The sequence below is a fragment of the Henckelia pumila genome, chromosome 3, assembly GCF_033568475.1.
Source record: "Henckelia pumila isolate YLH828 chromosome 3, ASM3356847v2, whole genome shotgun sequence".
NCBI classification, from domain to species: domain Eukaryota; kingdom Viridiplantae; phylum Streptophyta; class Magnoliopsida; order Lamiales; family Gesneriaceae; genus Henckelia; species Henckelia pumila.
The window spans coordinates 198,882,808-198,910,783 of record NC_133122.1 but is presented as its reverse complement, the minus strand read 5'-3'; the positions used below and the strand labels follow the sequence as shown (position 1 = coordinate 198,910,783).

At 33.7% G+C, this 27,976-nt stretch overlaps 3 protein-coding genes across 4 annotated transcripts; 1 reads left to right on the top strand and 2 right to left on the bottom strand.

The window, feature by feature from the left end:
- Positions 1 to 31: 31 nt before the first annotated feature.
- On the bottom strand, positions 32 to 14,546 carry LOC140892436 (ferredoxin--NADP reductase, root-type isozyme, chloroplastic). The gene is given in 10 exon segments (XM_073301313.1): positions 32 to 121; positions 123 to 532; positions 5,143 to 5,251; positions 5,253 to 5,357; positions 5,769 to 5,843; positions 12,041 to 12,044; positions 13,278 to 13,537; positions 14,134 to 14,170; positions 14,172 to 14,188; positions 14,442 to 14,546. Coding segments are annotated over 10 exon segments (1,131 nt in total). The 5' UTR covers positions 14,466 to 14,546.
- Positions 14,547 to 19,198: 4,652 nt separating this feature from the next.
- On the top strand, positions 19,199 to 22,028 carry LOC140892356 (nuclear transcription factor Y subunit A-7). Of its 2 annotated transcripts, none has more exons than XM_073301209.1 (6): positions 19,199 to 19,342; positions 19,716 to 19,764; positions 20,616 to 20,746; positions 21,010 to 21,111; positions 21,195 to 21,359; positions 21,615 to 22,028. In XM_073301209.1, the coding sequence occupies exons 2-6, from the start codon at positions 19,737 to 19,739 to the stop codon at positions 21,789 to 21,791; spliced, it is 603 nt and encodes a 200-aa protein (XP_073157310.1). In that variant the 5' UTR covers positions 19,199 to 19,342; positions 19,716 to 19,736; the 3' UTR covers positions 21,792 to 22,028. The 2 variants fall into 2 exon arrangements, with proteins under 2 accessions (XP_073157310.1, XP_073157309.1); XM_073301208.1 differs by having other exon boundaries at positions 20,616 to 20,752.
- A 3,928-nt stretch (positions 22,029 to 25,956) lies between these two features.
- Positions 25,957 to 27,460, bottom strand: LOC140893047 (uncharacterized). Its single transcript, XM_073302120.1, has 2 exons — positions 27,191 to 27,460; positions 25,957 to 26,398 (listed from the first exon to the last, which is right to left on the bottom strand). Exons 1-2 carry the CDS (start codon positions 27,374 to 27,376, stop codon positions 26,210 to 26,212), a joined length of 375 nt encoding a protein of 124 aa, XP_073158221.1. The 5' UTR covers positions 27,377 to 27,460; the 3' UTR covers positions 25,957 to 26,209.
- Between the last annotated feature and the right edge of the window lie 516 nt (positions 27,461 to 27,976).

Sequence of the window (27,976 nt, the reverse complement as noted above, 5' to 3'; positions counted from 1 at the left end):
TCCCTTCCTCAGGGCCAAAGTAACTCAATTCTTAGTAGAATTCAACATGCTATTGTTTGTTCTTTTTCAGTTTTGATAGCTTCTAATCCCAACTTTCTCCTCAGTTTTCCGCGACCTTTTTTCAAAGTGTCTTGAATCCCAGATATCATCCCTTTAAGCCCACAAAAGTAAATGTTTTTCCAGTTATCCAATAGCTTGAAAACTTCATCATTGTACTCTTCAATTTTATCCTGGACTTACATCTTATCTCCACTTCTGTTCTTTTGTTCACAACTAAGGGCACGGTCGTACCTGAAATTGTCAGGGTGTTATTGGAGATACTTGATGAATTCGCCATCGTAAAGAAGGTTGTCGCTATTAGCCACCCCAAGAAAAAGTCACACATGGCCATTGAACTTGAATGTGGGAACGTTCTTCATTAACATTCGTCGAAGATAGTCTATATAAGGGGCCACACCAGTGCCAGTAGCAAACACGATATGAGTTGCATTTGGATCATCTTCACGAAGAAGCATTATCTAGCCAGAAGGACCTGTGAAGAATTACAAGTTTACAAAAAAGACTGAAAACTAAAAATCAACTCAGATATATATATTATATTAAAGATGGGCTGCACGCATACTTCATATTCTAGAGTAATTCTATTAGAACAATTGACTATAAACTCAGCAGATGAAACAAGAGTGTTAGTGTTCCGTGTTTAAATAAAGTTCAGAACAAAGCGCACAACTCCCTGATGAGATTACATCTAATATGTTACAACATTCCAGAACAAAATTAAGACATCTAAAAGATTCACAGCGACACAACCAACAAGTAGTTTCATGGATAAATGATCTTACTGTTGGGATTTATCCGGAACCCGCATCGAAAACGCAGCGGAATTATAAAATTTTTCGATCTATCGATCTCGGAGACAATTGTGGGTTGTCTTTGATCCATAAAAAACATGCATAAAATATTAAACACATGAAAAGAGATTACCACACGACCTTCAGTCGTGTGGATGGTTACTCCTGTCTTGTCCCAATCTGACCTCAACTGTAGACTTTGCCGCAGCCGCCAAAAATCCGGTCCACCACCAATTGGATCTACCACGAATAATTGGCACTAGACAACTATTCGAATTATACGAACAAGAAATCAAATACCGTATCGAAACCACGGTCGATACGATATATAGATTGTATCAAGAACACGAAAAAATTAAAATCTGTGGGTGTATTCAATCCAGACTTTTAGTGACATTTTAAAATGATAAACTTTTGTGGAGTTGATGGATTTTTATTAACTTTTATAGAATCTCACGGATTTACAAACAGATTTCCATGGATTATTTGTAGACTTTTGCAGGACTTTTATAGAGATTTGTAAACTTTTCATACAATTACATGAATTTGTATCTTTAATATATCTTTTTTTTTCTTTGAAGTAATTATTATTTGACATAAATAATAATTTTATTTGAAATATTTTTTTAATTTATTGATGAAAATGGATTTCATTTATTTTAAATATATATATATGAATGTAACAAAATTAAAAACTTAAAAATTTGCGATTGTGTAAAGTTAATTTTTTTAAAAAAAATATATGATAACTTATAAATTATTTTATCAATTATATCATAAATATTTTTTTGTCAATTCTAGTTTTTATCATGTATGTTATCCGCTATTCAAATATTTGAATTAAATTAAATCATGTTATAATTTTTTGAATCATATATTATTATCATTAAATATTATAATTATTGGTATTAATCATAAATTAAAAAGCACAAAATATTTCAAAAATTTCAAATTTTTGAATAATATTTTTTATTTTGATTTTAAACTATCCCAAAAAATTTTGAATAATATATATTTTTATTTTAAACTATCCCAAAATATTTTGAATAATATTTTTATTTTTATTTTAGGAAAAGAACGAAAAAATACATTGATATATATATATATATATATATATATATATATATATATATATATATATATATATATATTAATTCATTTTGAATATGGGAGAGAGTGAGATAGAGAGGAGGAAGGAGATGTGAGAAAGAGAGAGAAATTATGAGTTTTATAATTTTAAAAATCCATCTAAATCTTTGGGTTAGACCAAAACATTTTTTACAAATTATAGTTGTACCTTAAGCATTAATGTTTGTATGTCCATGATTTTCAAGGAGTTATTAAAAGTTCATTGACATTTTGAATAACAATAAACTTTTGTAGAGTTTTTAAAAGTCAAGGTTGAATACCACTTGACTTTTAAAACTCTAAAAAAGTCTATTTTGAATACCACTAGATTTCTATAGAGTATATAAAAGTCATAATTGAATACCACCATACTTCTAAAATCCAAAAAAGTCATTAATTCTCCACATTGAATACACCCCCTTTAGTTTTCCAACCGAGATTCGAATTCAGAATGCAATTCTCGATTTTTCAATTGTGAAAGTCTGACTTAGAGGGTGTTTGACTAAGCTTATTAAAAAGAGCTTATAAGCTCCTAGAGCTTAAAAGCTGTTTTACGAGCTTATAAGCTGTTAGAACTTATTTTAAAAATAAGCTGTTAAAATGTTTGGATAAACTTATTTTAAATAACTTAAAGATATTGATGTGTTTGGTATTATAAGATCTTTTTATCGTCGAAATTACCAAAAAGGGTATAATTATATGAAAATAATGTTTCGAGTTATACATATATGAAAATAGTTTTAGAATAAACATATATTAAAAAATAAAATTGTTATAATATTTTATTTTAGAAAAAATTATGTGATTTGGAATTTTTTTAAAAAAACTAATATTTAATATTTAATTGGTGGAGGATATGATGGAGATTTATTAAAATATTTAAGGATATTTTAGAGACATAGAATGTTAAAATAAGATCTTTTTGAAAAAAGTACCTCCCCCCTTACTTTTTTAAAAAGAGCTTATAAGCTGTCAAACAGCTTATTTTGACAGCTTATAAGCTGTTTCTAAAAAAATTTACCAAACAGATCAGAGAGCTTTTAAGTTCTAAAACAACTTAAAGCTATTTTTAAAAGTTTAAAAGCTCTCCCAAACATCCTTTGACTTTTAAAGCCTCCATACGTGTATATATATATATATTAACTTATTATTAGTAATAATATAATAATAATCTCATTATCATTAATTATTACTTATGATAAAATATTTGATTTCACAAATCAAATATATTTTACCATTCTGAGAAACATACGTGTGTATATATATATATATATATATATATATATATATATATATATATATATATATATAGATAGGTAGATTAATCAATAATTATAATAATTTAATGATAATCATATTATCATTAACAAATTATTATTAATTATCAATTATTGATTAATATAATGATTTCACGTAAACCATATATATATATATATAAATATAATAAGTTAATGATAATCATATTATCATTAATTATTAGATATCAATTCAGATAATTATTTGATTTTCATAAATCAAATATCTCATTATCTTTTACATATATATGCATATCGCTATTTTCATGGAAGCAATTCAAAAGTAAAACTTTCTTGATTTTTCGTGATAACTTAAAATTAGCTCAAAATCTAAATTATAAGCTTATGAATTTAATCATATTAACTATTAAATTTATAACTATTAAATTCAACTCATTGAATTTAATTATCTTGTTCGAGTAGATCACAATTAGTATTTGTGTGACCCTCAATGGTTCAGGTGTATGCTAGTCATGGGATCACAACTCTTTGCGATTTTAGATTAAACATATTTAATCTTTTGTGGACATACCCTAATTGTCCTCATTGATTAATTAAACTCTTTTAATTATCGATGACCGAACTCATTTCGGCTTAACCCATTGAATCATGATTAGCGCCTAGCAACGTTGCGTCACGATCCCCTAGATACAAACTGATAGTGTCTGCAAGAACCTTCGGTTATAGTTAACGTGCATTATGATCCTTTCAGTTCATATGTCCTGATTGAATCTGGGGCATTGGTATGTCGAGACCCCAATTGATTTCAATAACTATGTGTATGTTCCAATATGTCATATCTCATTTGCATGTAACTAGAGAAACTCTTTTCTCTAAAACATACATCCTACTCTGGCCAGAGATTCTTTGAGATATTCATTTGATAGAACGCATAGAACATCCACTATTAAAAGTGAGCAACTGAATTCCCAACTACAATGCACAAGCTCCTATACAATTTACAATGCACCGAACTTGCCACCTTATGACCCTCAAGGAGTCGGAAAACAAGTCACAATGCAGTGCTCATTACATAGAGCTACAGTGGTGTATTGGGTCGTGAGGATTAATGGTGCACAACTGTAACTATAAATTCTCTACCCGACCAGTGGTAACCACTTAGAGAATTTAGGGTGAGGGTTGTTCAGTGTACTTATCCAATAAGCACCTATTCGAGTATGCGGATGTCTCCACATCCATGCTAATGAAATGTAGCATCAACATGTCTCGAATACTGGTCTCAATCGAGCTTGTCAATATCCTTCTTCTTGAAATCTCATCGACCAAGAACTAATTCAGATACTACAGTCACTGAGAAATGTGTTTCATGATTACCAACAATTGCGTAATCTCATTTCTCATGGACTATAGTAATCTCAAGGTCTTTATATTAATGTTGTTACATGGATATAAATATAAAGGTATACCATTAAGATAATCAATAAATTGAATAAAGAGTGTTTACATGTCAAAATAAATAAAACCCACAACCACAAGTTGGCTTGTTGTGCATTTACTCTAACATTTACAACATGTTGATTCAACTTTTCAATACGGTTGATGATACCTGAGATTATCCTCTTTCAAATTAAATAGCAAACTAACTTTTCACATTACGATTGATGATACCGGAGATTATCCTCTTTCAAATTAATAGGAAACTAAATAGCCTTCGGTTTTCCTCATTTGAAGAGTAGTTGTTCAGGGAATAAGAAAGCAAGACGAAGAAAAATAAAAGTTCATTTCACAAGGACAAGATTACTATAGATAACATGTCACGCAAGCGCGAAATGTAGACATTCATGGAGTAAAAACTGGCAATATATCTAGAACTAGTATCACATAAAACATATGAATTTAAATCTTACAAGTGATTAAAACCTTGTCGTCGGACTTTTAATCGCATAAAAAGTTGCTGCACACACTATTTTTTGAAGGGTCTTCTCAGGGTCATACATAATAGACAGCGCATCTAACCACACAAACTTCTTTTCTTACCATCAAAAGAGTCGCCATACCATGTAGACGCTATTGAATATAATCGAACATTGTGGGGATTACCTGGATTTTTAGGGTTCTCAGCCTGAATGAAAAAATAAAATCACAATGAAATTTATGTACCACGAACAAAGTCAAGCCAATGAAATGAAGAGAAACCGCCAGTATTAGAATTGGAATGGAAACTATGTAAAACATTATAGATGATAATAAGACAAGATCTTTTTTTTTCATTTGTCATAACAATGAAGGTAGTGCTCTTGATACACAACATGATTTACCCTTTCTTTTCCCACAAACTAGTTTTACTTCAAAAATGAAATAAACTTGCCAATATTTTACTTTTCTCTAGTGGTACTATATTATTTCAACTAATCCGGTTTAGTGAAAACCAATATTTTCTCAACAGCACGATTCAAAGATTTAAGTTTTGTTGTGATAATGATTTTGTGGTCTATTCTTTCTGGCAGAGGAAAAAATGGTTTAGAAAACATACAGGAGGAATAACTCCATAACTTTGTCCTTCCCAACAGGGAACATTGCCACCATGGTCAATCACAATGTGACAGGTCTTGTGAAAACCGTAAATTTTCCTAAGTTAAGGTTAAGATTTTTAATTGTTTAATTATTATTTTGTTTATGATAATTAGTATTAGTATATTTTATGTCATCGAGATAGTGTTGGAAATAGAATATATATTTTGAGTATCTTGATAATTAGTTTACAAATATTGTTGAGATAGATGATCAAGATTTAGATGCAGTCAAATCTTGGGAGATAGATTTCTATTCAAATTTTGAAAGCCATGATCCTAGTCTATCATTATCTATTTTGTATGCCTATAAATACCGACTCAGCCTTCACAATATTCACGTTCAGAAACCTCTCTTTTTCTCTCCTTATTTTCGTGTAACCCAGTTAGTTTATAGGTTAAATTTTCGGCCACTTTCTCTCCATATTGTTGAGGAAAAAGGCTGAAAATTGAGTCAGCAAGTTGACCTACTTTTCTTCCCTCTGGTTTGCGTCAGATAGCCTAGCAAATTTGATCCAAACTTTTATCCTAAATTTATTCCCTTTTATTTATTATTCTCGAAGCCAACAAGGTCAAAAGAAAAAAGGTTGTTCATTAGTTCTCAATCTCACGTGGGTGGCCTTGGAATTTGGGGAGGAAAAAGAATTGATTCAATTAGTGTTAGAGTCTTTGGTGAGAGGAGAATAGATTAAATGAAGAAAAGGCTTGCTCTTATTGGTTAAAGGAATAGGGGTCTCGAGAGTGCCTTCGAGGTTTCATTGAAGTTTCCGTTCAGCCTTTCAAAGTTATTGATTTTTGTACACATCTACTATAAGTGGGCTTATGTTTTAAAATATTATATATGATTTAAAATTTCGATCGTTCATGATATTCTTTCGAATTTTGCTATGTAATTTTTATTCATGATAATTTGGTTAAAAGAATGTTTTGACACTGTTATGACTCAAATTAAGAGTGGAAAGGAAATTTCCGAACCATGTTATGATATGGCCCTGATGCGGTGGGTAATAATAACTGTTCCATGACCTCACCTCTTAGAGGGATTACATATAGGGGATTGATCAGTTAGCCACGAATAATGAGAGAAATTTTAGTGTCTGGCCAAAATATGAAAATCATGTATATTTTGTTATGATGATGATGTTATGCTTTGTTGGAACATGAAAGAAATGTTTGTGTTATGGAATATATTACAAGTTTTGAGATAAATATATATGTATATATTTGATATGATCGATCGGCCCCCACTTGCTGAGTGTTTTTTCAAAACACTCACTCCCCTTACTTTTTCTCTCCCAGATGATGAAGATGATGATGTAGAAGAACGTGAACAAGATATGTTTTGGGGATGGTGATAGAAGAATTTTAAGAGTTTATTTTGTTGTTTGTTTTTGGGATTGATACATTAATATTTTGTATTTAAGTTTTTAGTCGCTTCCGCAATTATTTATTAGTTTTTGGATTGTCGAGTTGTAAAGATAATATTTTTGGAGCTTTTATTTATGAGAAAAGACTGGTTTACGTATACTGTACTACGAGGCTTTTGTGTAAATTTGAAACAACGCCGGTGGCACGACTCGATCTCGGGGCGTGGCATTTTAGTGGTATCAGAGCCGCCAGGTTCATAAATCCGGATGGGATTCCGTATCGAAAAATTTGACGTTTTCAAATTTTGACCCAAGCCTAGCGTATCCAGACCCGAACCGACCCTATGAGTTAAACTCATACTCTGTATGAGCAGTGACGCTTTTAGCCCTAAATCGGTCGTTTGAAACCTCTAATTCGCGTTTTTTTGGAAATGTTTGTTTTGTCTATAATTTTTCGTGGGAAACTCGAAATTTGATTCCGTCGATTGTCTCATACTCCTTGTGATCAGTAGTTTCAGTCCTTAGAAATATCTCAAAATTTTCTTTTTGGAAAATTTGCCTAAAAATCTTGTTCTATATCAATTCTGCCTGAAGTTTCATCACTTTGAATTCTAACTTTGAACCCATTCCACATTCCTCTTTATTCTACGAAGATGGCTCGCACCAAAGTTACGGCTCGCAAAAATGTTGTGCAAATCAAGGATCAAGTTATCGAATCATTGAGGTCTTCGCTATACGTGGAGCAATACGAGAAAGAGGAAATTATTGAAAACATGAAGACGCTAAAGTCTAACAAGAGCGAGATGGAGGAGCATCAGGACCACCTTGAATCCGATGTGGAAAGGTTTGCATATTACCTCAATAAGGAGGAGAAGGAACACGAGGAAACAAAGAAGGGACTAGCATCTTCCCTAGCTAACGTGAAGGAACTTCAAGCCATACTCCTTGAGGAGGCACGCAAAGAGGCACTAAGGCGTCAAGAGTCGGGAATCCGTATCCAAGGTTTACAAAATCAAGTGCAAGAGCTGCAACACACTGTGCAAAACCTTGAGGCGCAGAACTTAGCCGCACGCGAGTACATTGATCAGCTCCATATGGCAGCCTTTGCGGGATTTGCGGACCCCAAATACGTTCCGACAGAAGATGAAGACGCGAGCGATGGAGAAATAATAGATTAGACTATCACCTAGCTTAGTCCTTTTATTCAACACTGTTTTTATTCAGCATGGTTCTGATATCTTGGTGTTTTGAAACTTGACTTGTTTTTTTTTTCCTTCATGACATTTTGGGAATCAATAAATAATTTTATCCTTTGGATTATTTATTAATTCATTTATTCCGCTATTTTTTTTTTAAAGTATCATGTTTCGACAAACTCTTAGAACTCCTTTACCGTAAAAAATGGTCGGAGCACCCCCTAGAAACACTCGCAACAACAACAACAACAACAACAACCAGGGGGATAATGCGACTCCACCTCCAAGAGTAAACCTTAGTAGAGAAGACCTTGCGGCTATTGCAGCAATAGTTGCAACAACTATCCAAGGGATGGGAAACAATAACGAAAATGACAATGGCAATCCGCCACCTCCACCACCTGCCCAGAATGGAGTCAAATTCCATTATGAGTCTATTCCCAAGAATCGAACTGAAATGTTCAAGGAGACGCCAACCCTGAAGTAGGACGAAACTGGATGAAGAAGATGGAGGACCAACTACGGTTACTAGAGGTTCCTGAGGCACTTAAAGTAGATGTGACAAATCCTTTCCTAGAGGACAAAGCAAGGAAATTGTGGGATGCCATTTCACCTGATATGCTAGTTGCGGGACCGATCACATGGCAGCAGTTCCGTATCGCGTTTCTAAAGCAGTACTTTCCAGCGGAAGTTAAAATGCAGAAGTTGAGCGATTTTGAGAATCTCATGCAAACATCGGACATGACAGTGGTGGAATATACTTCCAAGTTCAACGAGCTTGGATCTTACGCCCCAACAATTATGGGAGATGATGATCTGAAGTTGCACCGTTTCAAGAAGGGGTTGAACAGCCGAATCCAGTTGGCATTAGCAGTTTATCAGCCTGCCAACTTTGCAGACTTGATGGGAGCGGCCATTCGAGCTGAATCAGATATCAAATGTCGTGAGAATGACTTCCACAACAAACGACCTCTTTTTGGCCAATCTTCTTCAAACGGGCAAGTGTCCAAGCATCCCAACTAGTCTGGTGATTCGTTCAAGGAAACTTATTATGCTCCAAGTCATACACAGATCAAGTTATGCCCCACCTGCAACCTCCGACATAAAGGGGAATTTCGTCGGAACAATTTGAAAGAGTGGGTGCCCGGTGAGCCAACTTGTGGCTAAGGGCTTTTATGACTCTATGTATAAACAATCTTTTGTTTAATATAATTTACACTTTTATAATGGCATTTACTTTATCTTTTATCATATTATTATGTTGTGACATACTATAAGATGTTTAGATGAAGACCTTGAATATACTATAGTGTATGTAAGATGTGGTAGCACATGGGGATGACTATCATGAAACACATCTTAAAGTCACTGTATATTCTAAACAGTTCCTAGTCGATTGAGCCGTCCGTTAATAAGGATAAGGATCGCTCGAGATTGAGACTAGCGTTTGCGATGCCGAGTACCACGTTTCATTGGTATGGAACATAGAGATGTTCAAAGCATGCAAATGGATATTCATATGCTGAATGATTGAACTACCCTATCCGGACTTTCCAAGTGGTTATCACTTATCGAATGGATAAAGTCCGCGGTTTTGGTTGTACATCATTAGTCCTTACTACTTGAAACATCATTGAGACTCTATATGCTAGTACTGTACTTTGACTCGTTTACCGACTCTATTGGGGTCATCAGGTGTCGGGATTGAGTACAGTTACGACACATATAGGAGTCGATGCTTTGTTGTCAAGGATTCACCACATACTTGCGAGTGTGGATATCCTATGCAATCTGAGGAGATATTAGTGTGACGAATCTCTGGCCAGAGTACATGATGTGTTTTAGGTTACTTGGTTTCCTAGTAGCACATGCGATGTCACTATTTGATCTTCAAGATGTATTGCATAGTTATCGAATCTCGAACGACTCTCGATTTACCAATGGTTGTTGATTCGATCGGGATATATGGATGAAGGGACTGTACTGTACGCTAACCAAAATCTATTGGTTCTTGCAGGAACTATCAGTGATACCTAGGGAATCATGGGGCGATGTTGCTAGGCGCTCTTACCATGATTCGATGGGCAAGTCGGAAATTGTTGTTCCGAGTCACAAGGAGTTATGAGCCCACGGCTAGCTGTATCCCTGAACCATTGAGGGTCACACAAGTAATGGATTTCTAATCCCCGTTGAGATAATTAAATTTAAAGAGTTAAATTTATTGAATAAAGAAGTGAGACTTCTTATTTAAAAGTAGAGGGAGTAAGATTTCCTAAAATGACATAGTGATGGACATTTTTGGAAACCACTGAATTCGGATTCAGAAAATTTATCTTGACTTTGAAAAATGCAGAAATGGTTTCTGTGCACATTGGTGAAATTGGTTTATCAATCTGAGTCATGATGAATTTTATATTAATTTCTGAACATGCGGGCTTTGCTTATCAGGCTTGAACTTATGACTAATGGGCCCTAAGCTGTTAGCAGCCCACATTATAAATAAGTTATTGCAGTACAGAAATTAGAAAACACAGGTCATAATTTTCGAAAACCCTAGAGCTCTCTCTCTAGAGAATTCGGCCGCCCCCCTCCCCTACTGTGCTCGAAAATTCAGTCTGTGAATTTTTGAATTTGCAGACTGATTTAACAGATCATATCTGTTCTATCTCTTCGTAGAAACTTCTGATAGACTTTCTAGTGCAGTCTATCAGAGGGATTAAACTTCTGTTCGTGGACCTGATTGAAGAATTGTTCGTTCATCAGTTCCTGGGATATACAACAAGAGCAGTTTAATCTGTTGGTGTCCATAATCTCGTTTCGAGATTTTAAGGTAAAATTTATATTGTTTAAATTTTATATTATCAATTTTAATCGTAGGAATTTGATACCCATATGGAATCGTTCCATATAAAATTTTAAAACTTCCGCTGCACCGGATATCACTTTCTTTTTCGATCCAGAGAACGACTGTGTTCCAACACAATTGCGCATGTTTCAACTGTGGAAAATTCGGACACCAAATTGCTCAATGTCCCGAAACCATGAAGGCACGAACAGAACCAAATCCTAGTAGTACTACTCAAGGTCAACCAAAGGAAGCTAAACCCAATGCTCGTGTCTATGCAATTACTCAAGAAGAAGCAGGCGGTGCAAACAAAGTCGTGGGAGGTACCATTCTAATCAACAATGTTTCTTTATCTGTTTCGTTCGATTTTGGCGCTACCCATTCGTTTACATCTAAGAGGTTCAGAAGATGTTAGGGCTTGTACCTGGGTACCCGACCAAACCATTTAGCTTAGCGACCCTTAATAGTAAGTTTATTCAAGTTTCGAGGAAGAAACTTCCCATAAGGTGGGGAGGATGTGAAGACCGTAAATTTTCCTAAGTTAAGGTTAAGATATTTAATTGTTTAATTATTATTTTGTTTATGATAATTAGTATTAGTATATTTTATGTCATCGAGATAGTGTTGAAAATATAATATATATTTTGGGTATCTTGATAATTAGTTTACAAATATTGTTGAGATAGATGATCAAGATTTAGATGCAGTCAAATCTTGGGAGATAGATTTCTGTTCAAATTTTGAAAGTCATGATCCTAGTCTATCATTATCTATTTTGTGTGCCCATAAATACAAACTCAGCCTTCATAATATTCACGTTCAGAAACCTCTCTTTTTCTCTCCTTATTTTTGTGTAACCCAGTTAGTTTATAGGTTAAATTTTTGGCCACTTTCTCTCCATATTGTTGAGGAAAAAGGCTGCAAATTGAGTCAGCAAGTTGACCTACTTTTCTTCCCTCTGGTTTGCGTTAGATAGCCTAGCAACTTTGATCCAAACTTTCATCCTAAATTTATTTCCTTTTCTTTATTATTCTCGAAGCCAACAAGATCAAAAGAAAAGGGTTGTTCATTAGTTTCTCAATCTCACGTGGGTGACCTTGGAATTTGGAGAGGAAAAGAATTGATTCAATTAGTGTCAGAGGCTTTGGTGAGAGGAGAATAGATTAAATGAAGAAAAGGCTTGCTCTTATTGGTTAAAGGAATAGGAGTCTCGAGAGTGCCTTCGAGGTTTCATTGAAGTTTCCGTTCAGCCTTTCAAAGTTATTGATTTTTGTACACATCTACTATAAGTGGGCTTATGTTTTAAAATATTATATATGATTTAAAATTTCGATCGTTCATGATATTTTTTCGAATTTTGCTATGTAATTTTTATTCATGATAATTTGATTAAAAAACTGTTTTGACACTGTTATGACTCAAATTAAGAGTGGAGAGAAAATTTCCGAACCATGTTATGTTAACCGTTCCATGACCTCACCTCTTAGAGGGATTACATATAAGGGACTGATCAGTTAGCCACGAATAATGAGAGGAATTTTAGTGTCTGACCAAAATATGGAAATCATGTATATTTTATTATGATGATGATGTTATGCTTTGTTGGGACATGAAAGAAATGTTTGTGTTATGGAATATATTACAAGTTTTGAGATAAATATATATGTATATATTTGATATGATCGATCGACCCCCACTTGCTGAGTGTTTTCCAAAACACTCACTCCCCTTACTTTTTCTCTCCCAGATGATGAAGATGATGATGTAGAAGAACGTGAACAAGATATGTTTTGGGGATGGTGATAGAAGAATTTTAAGAGTTTATTTTGTTGTTTGTTTTTGGGATTGATACATTAATATTTTGTATTTAAGTTTTTAGTAGTTTCCGCAATTATTTATTAGTTTTTGGATTGTCGAGTTGTAAAGACAATATTTTTGGAACTTTTATTTATGAGAAAAGACTGATTTGCGTATACTGTACTACGAGGCTTGTTGTTTTATAATTTATGTGAATTTAAAACAACGCCGGTGGCACGACTTGATGTCGGAGCGTGACAGGTATACCCAGAAGCTTGGGGGCCAACAAGCCTTTTGACATAGACAATTGCTGCGGTATATGGATTCTTGCTCTTGTACACGTGAAGCGGCGGTTCTTTTGCATCTCATAAACTTTGAGGTGAAATTGCCACCTTGGGTTTGCTAACTTGTTTAACTGAAATGCGAACAACAAATTGAGACCTAGTATGAGGTCTTGAGTTTGCGTATTTGAAATCCGAAAACATGATAGAGGTCTGTGATTTAGCATGGAATTATAAATTATTCCTCTGCAACGTAACGAGATTAATCAGAATCCCCATCAAGCCATCGATGCTTTCAAAACTCAAACACGTCATAAATTGATTTCCTAGAAGATCCCATAGAATATGTAGATTCTTTGAAAAAGCTCCCTTAAGAATGTGATTTCGAACAAGTAGACAACACGAAACTGATATCACTGGCAGCAGAATTTATCATATATATGTTTCCTCACTAGCTTAGTGGAACAAGGCACAGGATTGTCATTGGATATTGTACATTTGTTCTACATCCGCGAGACACAGGAACTACGGTAGCGGACACTAGATATGTTGACTGTACAAGAAAAATAAGTTCAATTTCCAGATACTTCAGGGGCCATGCTAAAACTCTGCTCTATATTCTCGAATGTTCATAAAAACAATAAAATACTTGGAACCAAGATTTCACTAAAAAAAAGACATCAAGTTTGTAGGATATCATACTTGACGCGGCCAGACAAATGAATCTACACAAATGGCCAAAAAAACGAGACATTTTACACCACACGAAAACACTTTCAAGATAAAATCTTTACATGAAAAGCACAATGAAAACAAAGGACTGCATAAATAAAAACAAGAACCTTAAAGACGGATCTTGGGAAATTCGAATCACTACTGAGAGACAGCAACTGGGACCTGCAAGAAAAGAAAAAATCCTTTTATAAGAGGCCGTTCGAATTTTATATACTTTTTTTTAAAAAAAGTATTTTTTTAAGCTCTAATTTTGGACTTTTGAGAAAACTTTAAATTTGACTTAAAAATTATTTTACACTTAGAATGACCATTCAAACGTCTTATAAACCAAAAAAAGCATTCAAACAGCTGCCAAAAACAAGAAAAATAAAATCCCAGAAAGAAAAATAACAATTGAATCATGCCAACTCTTTACCTGATAGACAACCGAATGAGCCATGATCAGATCAAACAAAGTGAGGGTGTGTTGTGTTTCGATACTCTCCGAAGGTATATTTGACAATTGTGTCGATTAAGGTAGTTTTAGTAGGAAAAGCCGGAAAATGGTTACTAGAGTTCACCCAAACAATACCTAACTTAGCTAAGAATCAAGTAGAGTGAATAATAATTGATGCGTCTATTTTTCGGGCCGTATCCGAAAGGTAAAGTCGACTTAACTAATATATAGATTGTTTTGATTATTATCTGAGCAAGGATGTGTTTTCATTGTGATGGCGAATTATAAATTCACTATATTTCCTTCACTTTCCTTGTAGAAAAAAATAAAACTTCTTGATACATTATATATGTCGTTTCTTAAATGGTGCACCGTGCAAGTGTGTAACTGTCATTGATCCAGTGTTTTAACAAATACATGACTTTTCCCCAAATATTTTTCACCTTATTATGTGGCCCAGACCCGTTAAATAATAAATTTCTTTAAATGATCAATAATCACCTGCATCTATTATTATTATTAGCTACCGAAGTACACGCGTTACACGTATTGTATGTGTGTAAAGTTTATATTTTTTTAGTTAAAAATGTATATTATTTTAAAATATCAAAGATATTTATGTCTATGCTTGTTTATGACCAAAAGTTGTTATTTTAAGGAGTGGATGCATTATGAGAGAGTAAGATTATTATTATTATTATTATTATTATTATTATTATTATTATTATTATTATTATTATTATTATTATTATTATTATCTCTACTATTTTATAATAGTTGAGCATGCTAGAAAAATCGTTTCTTGAGGACAGTATTTTTCTTTTCCATTTTATCCCTATTTTCTCGTTTTTTTTTCACATGTAGGCTAACTATCCACTCCCCCCCACTAAATATAATTTTTTCATCTAAAATATAAATTCTCTCATAAAATCGTGTTGATTGTTATTGTGCACTCCCCCATTAAATATAATTTCTCTTATCTAAAATATAGCTTCTCTCATAAAATCACGTTGATTATTATTGTTGTGTGTGCATCATTTTAATAGTTATTATTAAGTTTAAGTTTAAGTATATAGAGACAAATATTTGGTATCATGGTCCGATTTCTTGTTTTTTTCTTTTTTTCTTTTTCTTTTATCTATAATTTTAAAATGTAATTTAGTTCTTTTGTCGTTTTAATTTTTTATTATATTCTTAAAAGTCTGTTGTTATTATTATTAAATTTAGGCATAATACAGACAAATGTGGTGTCATGATATAATCTTTGTTATTTTTCTCGTTTTTACCCATCATTTTAAATTCCAATTTAGTCATTTTGTATTTTTGTATTTTTTTTATTCAATTCTTTAAAATCTATTACTGTTATTAAGTTTAAGCATAATAAAGACAAAATTGTGGTCATGGTTTGGTTTTTATTACTTTTACCCATGGTTTTAATTTTGGTTTTTTTTTTTTTTTTTTACTTTTTCATTCCGTTCTTTAAAAGCTATTATTATTATTTTTTTGAATACTGCTAAAAGTACGTACAATCAATATATCGTACAATGATATTTATAACAATTATATCATGATATTTTTGTTATTATATCATGAGATTTTGTATTCAATTTATCGTGAGATTTTTATCAATTTATCATGAATTGATAAATATATTTTTTGTAAATGGTGTAAGTATTGTTGTACAAGTTTCATTAAACCTTTAACATTGCTCATTACGTTTAAGCACACTAAGACCAATGTTTGGTGTCATGACCCGTTTTTTTTTTCTTTTTTTTTAACCATCGCTTTAAATTTCACTTCAGTATATTTGTCTTTTTTTTTTTGTCTCATTCTTTTTGTAGTTTAATTTTTTTAAAAATTTTACAATTATGATATGAACTCATTTAAATATAATAATTTCAAGTTGCATCATGATTCTTCACTATTTTTTTACTATTATGATATTAACTTTATATATAAATCGATTTAATTAATTATAAAAAAGACTGCATAAGCATGCAATATACTATTATTTGATATGTATTCTGAATTTTGAACAAGTCAACAACAACATCAACGAACAAGTCGAGACGAGAGATTCTCTCTATACGCAAGACGAAATTGCCCGTTAACAGTGCTCAACGTTGACGACAATCGTCTCTAAGTTAAAACGACTTACAATCGTGATATAGCAGTACTACAAATATCACGAACTTCAGCGAACGAAAATAAGCGAAACTTTCTTTTGAGAGAGTGAGAGAGAATTAGCAAAAAAACAGAAATCTGATGTATATACGTTATCAGATGTTTTTGATATATTTTCTTTCTGCGTTATATAAATCATATATATAAACTGAGACTCCAAATAACACGTCTTATGGCCTAAGGATGCAACCCATGACAGAAAAATTCCATAAAGAGACATAATTTTTTGGAATACAGACGAGCGCTCGAGCGGTAAGTTTTTACCGCTCGAGCGCCAAACGCTCTGACGGGCATTTTGTTTTACGTTGCGCTCAAGCTGTAAAATTTTACCGCTCGGGCGGCCAACCTTAGCCAATCTTTCTGTCCCACGGGTGGAGTGCTTTTGCTCGAGCGGTAATATTTTACCACTCGGGCGGCCATTCTTCTGTCTCGGAGGTGGAGTACTGCACTCGAGCGGTAATATTTGTCAGTTCGAGCATAATAAAATAATATTTATTATTTTAACTAAAATTTATCCAAAAAAATAGATTATTTTAACTAAAATTTATCCAAAAAGAGTAATTGGATCATAAGACCCTGTCACGTCGGCCGCGCGAGTGTTATTTGCATCGACTAACGTTTTGCCCCTTTACAAAACATTCAGTGCCCTAAAGGCTCAATCCCATAAATCAAATTTAGGTTATTTAAGTAAAAAAACTCATTGGAAATCTTTCAATGTGGGACAAAGCCATATCAAGCCATTTCAAGCTCAAGCCTATTTCAAGCCCATAATTCATTCATTATTTTTCAACACATGCGTCAATTCTCAATAGTCACTAATTTATTATTATCACATCATTCATCTTTCGATCAGATACTCCAAGGTAGATTGTTAAGATATCTATTACGCTTGTGTTATTTGTAATTGTATGATTTTGGACATATGAATATAAGAAAGATGTTGTCGTAGATCACATTCGTGTGATAAGTAAAAGATGCAATTTTTTTTTTACTTAGTATATAAATCACTCGTTATGAATTCTATGATTTAATTGTTTGATTCTTGACGATTAAGGATGAGATGATAGTTGAAATATAAGGATGTCATTTAAACTAAAGTGTTGAACTCAAATTATAGCAAAAAAATTAAAATTTACTGTTTTTAATAATTTTTTAAGATTTATTTTACATTTTTCAAAAATAATAATAATAAAAGAAGTTTGGGACTTATTAGAAAAAAGATGAGTATTTTGGGTTATTTCGTCTTTATTACTGTTCAAATAAAAAAAATTGAGATATATTTTTCAAATATTATATGTAGTATATATTGATATAATATTTTATAGTTCATAATAATATAAATTATTTTATTATATATATTTAATCAAATTTTATTATATTTTGAAACAAGGGCAGTTGTGGCTGACATTGGGTGTGATGAAAACAGGGAAGCCTCCTGGACCACAACCCTCCCAGCCACTCGTTACATTATGCTGCGATTTTGTTATGCTGCACATTTGCCTACCTACACCATACATATATTCATATAACTTCCAAGCTTAGTACACCAGTGAAGCTCCCATTCCCGTTTAAAAAAAGTGAAAAAAAAATTGTAAGTTTTTTGTGGAACGATGTCATAGATATTCGATCCAATTTGTATATACAGTTAACCGGGGCAGCCCTGCCCTCCGAAAGGGCCCATGCATTGGGTGGGGTCCCAATTTATTTTAAAAAATTTATTATATATATTATAATTATTATATATTAATGGGGTTAACTAATTATTAAAAAAATATTATATTATTATTATAAAAAATAAAATTGAAACACTCGCACAAGAAAAATGAAACACTCCTGCATAATCGATTAAGAATTACAAATTTTGAAAGAGATGCTACTTTTGAAAAAATATGCTACAAATAAATAATGGATAACCATTAAAATATTTAGAGTACGCATTGAAAATAGATGTTTTTCCTATGATCGTGGTTGTGTATCAAATTTATTGATTATATATTCATGTGATTGTAGCATTAACTGAGATGAGTTTTTTCAAGTTAAAATTATTAAAATATTATTTCAGAACTACAATGAGTCAAAAATAGATTGAATGATTTAGCGATTTGCATCGAAAAATACATATTAAAAGATATACATAATTGATGACTTGCGTTCTAAAAAAAATAAAAATTTGATGACTTGCTTCAAAGAACTCAAGAAAATGCGTTTTAAATAAAAGTAATTTTGTTTATGAATTTGATCAGATAAGATATCCGTCTCATATATATGGGAGTTTTTTTTTAAAAAAAATGGTTATGGACAACGATGAAATTATGATTGACTAGATAATTTAAAAACTGAATTAACAAAAGTTTCGATTTAATACGGGACAATATTCCTTTTCATTAAAATTTAATACATGCTTTTATTATTGTGCTTTTTCTCGAAGTTACCGCGACTAAAAATGGTAAAAAGAAGAGATTAGAAGAATAACCTGCGCCGCGGTGAAAGTACAAATCAAGTAAAAATAGAATTTACCCTTTTTCCATCAACATTTTAGCCTGCCCTTTTCAAGCTCCACACTACCACACAGCCAATCTCAACCTGCATCCAACCACACAGAATAAAACCTCGAGCCACACTGGGCAAGATCCAGGGAGGCACCAGAGAATTATTGGCGGTTTGGCGATTCGTGGAATTGAATTCATCTCATCCAGGTAAAATTTTCTAATTCCGAACCCTAATTAGCTGAATTTTCAATGTATTGCTATATATATTTTTTAAAGAATTATAATGGCGATGAATGGAAATCGGATACTGAATTCAGTAATTTACTGTGTTTGAATCTTCGCTGTTTCCGCATGTAATGTTTGGATGAAGTCTGTAGATTTTTTCTTGAAAAATTGCGTGCTTAAGTGAGCCGATCCATTGTGATGGAAAAGTCTGTTGGGGATGATTATCGGCATGAACATTCTTAAAATACAGATGCATGTCAGATTAATAGTTTTTTGGTGTGTGCGTGTGAAGAAGAATTATTATTTTTGGGTGTGCAATACAGTTTACTGAAAATTTTCTGGTTCCTGGATGTAGGTCGCTGAGACGAGCTGCATTATGACCTCCTCTGTTCACAACCTTGCTGGTAAGTTGCAATGTAGTTTTTCTCGTTTTATCGTACTGTAGATTTTGTGTATAAGGTTATACGAAACTGGTGAATTGCTTGAAAATGGGAAGCCACGGTATGAACTTTGGTTTGTCTTGAAAAGATCTCTATGCTCATTTGTCAATGCTCGTATGAGGCTAGTGTTATCATGTGCAACAAATGGAATTCCTAAATACATTTTCAATGCTTCTGAATATGTCCAATCATTTTGTTTCAAGGAACCCTTAGCACTTTGTTACATAAGTTCATTGATAGAATTACATTTGTGGTAATACCGTGTCTTCTTTCCTATACCATACGCGAGTACTAAGTTATTTAACAACTTTCCTCCACGATGCTGTGCACTGAGTTATGGGTCACATGGATTTTAAAAAAGAAACAAATGAACACAGCTTCCAGATCTGACGTTTATGCTTTATTTTCTGTAAACTCAGAACAAAAAGATGGATTTGATATGGGCTATTGAGATGGTTTATTATTCTCGTATAGTATGAAATATTAGAATGTTTCATCCGTGGTATTTAACAATCAAAGGTTACTTTTTGGATCAAAATATGTGAAACCGCTGAAACTCAGGAACCTACAGATTTCTGCTGATGTTTTGGTGATGAATTTTATGTCACTTTGTTCTTCATTTGAAATTGGGATGATAAAATCAGTATGTCTTTGTATATGGTTTCCTAAATACATTCTTTTCGTTCAGACAATTGGAAGGATAAGCCTGGGTTGTTTCTTCTCGTGCTTGAGTCTCTTTTATTTCCAATTTATGCACTAATTTGTTTTATATAACTATCTATGTTTGGGTTGCCTAATTAGCATATTGGTTTCAGAGAATGGTGAGGCTGATGAGCAACAAAAGCTCACGGAATCCCAAACCCAGTCTTCTTCCATGGCCAATGAACATCCTAGTATATCACCAACAATGCACTACGCGGCTGCTGGTCAAATTGGAGTTGGAAATGTAATGGTATTATTTAACGTTGGTCGTTTTCATGTTAGGTTGTAAACTGAAACTTTAGTGTCAAGTTCGAATTTCATTTACAGTCCTCTGTTTTCATCTCCTTTCTTAGATGTCAGATGCTGTCAGTTCTCATTCATACAGCTGGTGCTTTTTTTGCCCAACTAGTTAATTTTTTCCTGGAATTATGTTACTGAGTTTGCAGGCTGGCTGGTACTTCCTGTTCTATTATTTCATTAGTTCACCTGATGAATTTAATCTTGCAGGCACAGACAGCTTACCCATATCCAGATCCTTACTACAGAAGTATATTTGCTCCCTATGAGACACAACCTTATCCAGCACAGCCTTATCCTTCACAGCCTATGGTACTTTTTACTCTAGTGCCCACGTTTTATCGTAACATTGGCAGATGTTTCTCAATGTTTTAAATCCGTTCCTCTCAATTAAGGTCCACCTTCAGTTGATGGGAATTCAGCAGGGTGGTGTTCCTTTGCCAACAGGCACAGTTGAGGAGCCTGTCTTTGTCAATGCCAAGCAATACCATGGCATCATGCGACGTAGACAATCTCGTGCAAAGGCTGAGTCAGAAAATAAACTTTTGAAATCTAGGAAGGTATTTTGTGGGCATTGTACGTCGTTCTCATCTCAAAAATCATTGTCAATTTGTTATTGGTTTCATCATTTATGTTTTTGATTGATTTAATGAACTAAACTCGTATCAATTCTAAGTGAGTTATTTTAGATTTTAGATCTTTAAAACCAGGCATCATTTCACTGAACCGGGTGCAAATAAACAGTTTCTTTTTGCTCGTAAGGTGCTCTCTGAAAAATATGAACTCAAGATTTACCCATTCGAACAATATTGCAGCCATACTTGCATGAATCTAGGCATTTGCATGCACTGAGGAGAAACAGAGGAACAGGAGGTCGTTTCCAGAAGAAGAATGATAACCAGCAAAACGAGGAATCAAGCGATAAATCAAAGAACGACATCAATCTCAACTGTGAAAAGGAAGCCCCAAATTCTTCAGAAAGTGCTTCTTGAAGATGAAGTACAAGGAGGGTCAGTCACCCAAAGATTTCGCTTAGTGGGTTCTGCTACTTCCTCTTTGGTTGCATTTGATGGCAGCGGTTAGATGTGTGTGTGTAAATCAAGTAATAGGTTTTTGTAGGGAACTTTGGGATTGGAACGTATCAAGCATTTCAGAATTGCATTGTTACCTTTTCAAGTAATGGTGTAACTTGAGTTCTTTCCCTCGTTTTATGAAACATTTGCCATTGTTGATTACTTTTACAATTGAATCTAGCTTTAGAATATAGCCAGTGTTCTATAAATGGTGGCCCCAAGGCAGGAGGCAGCGATTGACTGCACCACCTAGACCAGGCCAAGGGCCAGGTTGGGCCCGGACCCGACCCGGAACCGGCACGCGGTCAACGGGTCGGTTAATCGGGTCAACGGGTTTGACCCGGAACGGGACCATTTCGCTTTGGAAAACCGCCAACCCGGCGGGTTGGACACCCAGATGATCCAACGGCCACGATCAAGTGGACGTTGGATCTCTCAATGGCCACGATTTTGTGGTCGTTGAGATTGAGATCAACGGCCAGAGATGAACGATCATGATTTCGTGGCCGTTGAGATCCGGTCGATCCGATAGGTCAGTCGAAAATTGTTTTTTTATTTTTATTTTTTTAAAATCTGATTTTTTTTTATTTATAAATACCTCCAACTTCTTTCTTTTTTTTTTACACAATTTTCTCTTCATTCTCACAATTCTCAATTCCTTTTAATTTATTGATTATAAAAAATATCAAGTCTCGATTATTGGTTTATTGTCAATTGTTGATTTATTTTAATAATTACTCCAATTTCATATGTATACAAATGTCCGGAGCCGGATCAAGTCGTAGGGATAACAAAGGAAAATGAAAGGAAAAGAGATTGACTTTGATATTGAATATTCCGATGAGAAAATTTAAGAACTTCGACAAAAGGCTCAACCAAGACAACAAGTTGAACAACAACATCATCATGCAAGTCAAGAAAGTATGAACGATCCGATGATCTCTCAAAGATAAACTCGAGCGGTGCCTCGCCCGACATCGATATTTTCACTAAACATTTCGAGAATGTGACGCTTCCCTTCGGTGATTTGCAAGTCAAATGCAAATATTGTTCGAAATGTTACAAATTTAAACAAAGAGACGCTTATGGAACTTTGACGTGGTATATCGAGAAAAATCATCCGGTGGAAATTGGGATTGATCGTGCTCAAATTCAAATTCCGGCATTTTCTTCTCAATCGGGTAATGAATCTTAACTATTTAAATATAACGAAGCTATATTTAGAGAATAAACGGCTAAATTTTGTGCAGTTGAACAACTTTCTTTTAGTTTTAGTGATAAATTATCTTTTGAAAATTGATTTTCTACAACTACAAATCCTTCTATTAGACGTATCCCAAGAAATAGTCTCAAACGCATAATGAAAATATTAGTTGTTGATCAAAAGAAATAATTAATTAAAGAATTTTCTAGTTTAAATAATAATGTCTCTTTGTATTCCGATATTTGGAGTGATCATTGGCATAGTTGTTCATATATAGGTATTACATGTCATTGAATTGATAATGATTGGAACATTAAAAAAAGGTTGCTTGCATATAGATATTTTTTAACGAAGCACACACGACACATAATATTTCTCAACTTATATTTGTTATTTTAGAAGAATATAGTCTAACTACTAAAAATTTTTCAATGTCTTTTGATAATGCTACTGCAAATACTTCTAGTATTAGTGAGCTTATTGAAATATGTAAATCATCACAATGTGATTTTTTTTTTTTCATATTAGGTGCACATGTCATATTTTAAATGTGTGTTCAAAATGAGCTAAAAAATTTAGGCACACATATTCAACCAATTAGGAACGCAATTCATTATGTATGGACACATCCTTAAGTTATGAAACAATTAGGAAATATTGTAGATAAATTGTCTGGAGCTTAAGCGGTTTGCACGAAACGTTCCAACTCGTTGGAATTCAACATATAAATTGTTATTGTCGTATTTTCAATATAAAGATTTATTATGTACATTTTTTCATCAATATGTTCAAACTCGTGATATTTATTTGTTTTCAAATCAATAGAACATATGCACTAGTATTTGTGAAATTTTAAAAGTTTTAATGATGCTAGTGACCAATTATCCGGTGTTTATTATACTTCTCAGTTAGTTTTAACACATTGTTGCAACATTGCTTGTATTTTTCATGAACATGTTATAATGATAGCGTTTTATCTCAATGTATTATAGTCATGAAAGCAAAATGGGAAAAAAAAAATTCTCATTGCTGAAATTTTTTTATCTGCTTTTGTTTTAGATCCTAAACTTAAACCAGATGGTTTAAGCGACATGTTACTATTATATTATGAATCTTTGGAGCCTATAACGGAAACGATTCCTACGATCTCATTGATTTTGTTTAATATTAAAACTCATTTATTTGATTTTTATAATGAATATAACATCAAATATGGTGGACAAATTATTTCGAATGAAACACAATCCGCTGCAATTTGTAATGTTAGTTCTAAACTTACTAAAACACAACTTTTATTAAGGAAACAGACGAAACGTCCACGAGGATCCTCAAGTTCCAATCAGGAACTTGAAAATTATTTTACCACTACTTTTGATTTTAGTGATACAGATGTGAAAAACTTCGACATTTTGAGATAGTGGTCGCAAAAAACACAAATATATCCAATTTTGTCTATAATGATAAAAGAGATTTTAGCTTGTCCGGTTTCAACAGTTGCAGTGGAGCAAACATTTAGTATTGAAGTAAATATATTGAACGAGAGACGTTCTAGCTTAAGACCGGAAAATTTGAAAGTCCAATGTTTGCTCAATGATTGGTCAAAAGCCGCTAGTCGAACACAACATATTGAAAGTGATGAAGAAGACAAAGATGATACCGAAGGAACATCCGGAACTACGACGGGAGGAAATGCGAGTGAATGTGATTGAATAGAATAAAATGTAATAGATTTGTAATAGATTTTTTTTTTTTTTGAGATATGAAATATTTGATTGAGTTTATTTAAATAAGTTGTCTTATAGAAAAAAATTTTGAATAAGAAGAAAGCACCTAGGTGCTGAACACCTGCCCAGAATTTTCTTTCTTTTTTTAAAAAAAAAAAATTTAAATTTTAAGGGTTGGCCCGAATCCGAAACCGACGGTTAATCGGACTCAGACCGAATCCGGCCATGGGCGGGCCAGTTAAGGGTTGGTAAAATACCAACCCGAAACTGGACTTGACCCAGCCCGTGGTCAGGTCTAGCACCACCTTTGTCTTAGGCGATTTTGTATCGGTTGAAGGTGATCTGGAGCTAGCGGAGACCTTCAAAAACTAACAAAATTTTAAAAATCGCCCACACTATTGCCGCGGTGAACCGTCCACTGCTATTTAGATAGTGTTTGAGAAAGCTTCTTAGAAGTACTTCTCAGCTTTTTCGTTAACAAAAATTTGAAATTTTGTGAAATTTTGTTAACGAAAAGTTGAGAAGTACTTCTTATAAGCTCTCCCAAACACTCTCTTAGAACATCCAATCTTTATTAATTATCTTATTTGTTGTTTTTTTAATTGTGTATAAAAAATAAAAAAAAAAGTAAACCGACTAGGAGATAAGCAGTGACTGTCTCGTCACCGTCTATCGTCATTTACAACACTGAATATAGCATAAATTCTATGGCGCACAATGACTCCAAAATTTTTTCAAGAATATATGAAAAATATAGCGAGGCTCGGTCCCTGTATTATGTCGTAATCTAATGTGTAATTCTGTAAAGTGACTGTATTATGTGGTAACCTAATGTGTAATTCTGTAGAGTGGTAGTCAGAGATACTTATTATAAGATTTGCAATTTGGGGTTTATAACCTGCACTTGTATTCTCAGCATCGAAGATATTCTGAACCAACCAATCTAGCCTTCTGTCTCCTCTTTTTCAGCTGGGAAGGGTTCAATGGAGATTGAACCTGCTCCCCAACAAGGCAGGGGGTAACACTACATACTTTGGGTCCCCGAATCTTCTGTAATTCATACTCTCCCATCTTTAAGAGATTGAGATTGAACCAGATCATTCATAGAATATGAGAACATGACAATGATTTTTCAAAAAAAAATAGTGTTCAGGCCTAAGCTGGTGGTCTGCCCGTTTCTTCGTTTCTCCAAGAAAATCCAGCCGCAAGTGCACATAAAAGCTAACTAAAACACACACTGAAATTACATTCGAGGGTATGCTTTGGCACAAGATTGTGTAATTTGCAATTATCACAAGCAGCTTGGTTTCCAAAAAAAATAACTGGCTTTAGTTTTGCAATCAAATCTGTTGAAACAGCCAACCAAAGAGATAAAACAAGTAAAGGACCAATAAAATAGAAAAGAAACTTCAGACAAGAATAGCAAGACCCTCTTTTCTGGGAGGCAGAGCTGCCTTGTTACCCGGAAAGGCGTTGCATGAAATGTCTACGAGGGCCTTGAAGCTGTAGGGCTCGTGCATCGACAGCTCCGACAAAACTTTTCTGTTCAGTTGAACATTCTCCTTCGTCAGCCCGTGAATGAAATTTCCGTAGTTCACCTGTCAAGCAAATGAGGGGTGATCAAACTGATAGATCACTTCTGAACATGATATGAAATGGTCTCAAACTCGAAAACTGAACTTGACTCCACTTGACTTGCAACATTACCATGTTCTATGGAAAGTGCAATCATAACTTTCAATAAAACAAGACTACATCCCTTGCATTTTAGTAATGGATATAAAATACATTCTCCATGTAGAAGAACCTCACATATTTGAAGATACATAGATTGAATAGCTGGCCGCATAAGCTCAAAACTACGTCAAAACGAACGAAATTAATATGAAATGTAATTTCAATGTCCAAACAAAGTAGGAACCAAGGAGCAAAGATCTCAACATCCCAGTGGCAAGGAAAATAATTGCAAGTATCTCTAACAATCCTCGTGTTTTCCCATCATACATCCATTGCCCATGGTTAAAACACCATTTTTCATCCCCAAAAGTTTAGGTAGTGTTCTGTAGAAAGAACTTCTCACCTTTTCCTTGACAAAATTTTGAAAATTTTGTTAAGAAAAGACCGATAAGTTATTCCTAAAACACTCCCCAAACACTAGCTAGTCCCAACAACTTAAGGGCCGAATCAAGCTTTTAGCACAGAGTATTAAAGGTGAAAATGATTTTTCTTCCCCTTGAAAAAAAAAAAGATTTCCAAACTCACCACTATTTCCCATTAACAATACCACCATTTCTCAATGAAAGCAGAACAAGAATCAAGAAAAAGACAAATCTTCAAACCAGTAAATACTAAAACTAAAAAAAATAGGTAAAACATAGAAATTGACGCACTCCGTGCTGTCTCGTGCCAGCGTTGATTCGCTGGATCCAGAGAGAGCGCATATCCCGTTTCTTGTTGCGGCGGTCTCTGTACGAATACTGAAGCGCCTTCTCCACCCTTTCTCTTGCGATCCTTATACAGTTCTTCGCTCTTCCACTAAAACCCTTGGCCAATTTGAAAACCTCCTTCTTGTTCATTTTTCTGTACAGCCCTCGAGAATTTACAGTGTCCCCTTCTTCTTCGAGCACTCGATGATGTCTGTTACACTTCCACCCTTCAGGTTGCCGTTATTGGACGCTTTCATTTTTTGAGAGCCCAACTATGGACCCAACGAGGCCCAACAAAATCTTAATGGGCTGGTCGGGTTAATTGCATTCACAACTCTGTGAAAAATCTAAAAGTCATAAAACCCTCTAAGAAATATTAATAGGTTAATGCATCCCTCAATTTTTTAAAATGTAGCACATTTCACCCCTATGTTATACAAACTCGGGCACATTTATACCCTCTCATAGGGGTTTTTATGCTATTTTTTTTAAAACATAGGGTCTAACATGCTATTAATTTTACACAAGGTGTTTTATGTCTTTTAAAATTTTCACAGGGGGTGTGAATGCAATTAGCCCGAGCTGGCCATCCAGTTTTGTTGGAACGAAACGATGGAATCCATGGTCCGATCTACTTAAAAAAAACTCAAGTGAGAAGACAATGTCAATCAAAAGTATTAAGGTTTATGAATCTAGTATAATTTTTATTATATATATGAAATGAGTCGATTTGTTTCATAAATATGAATA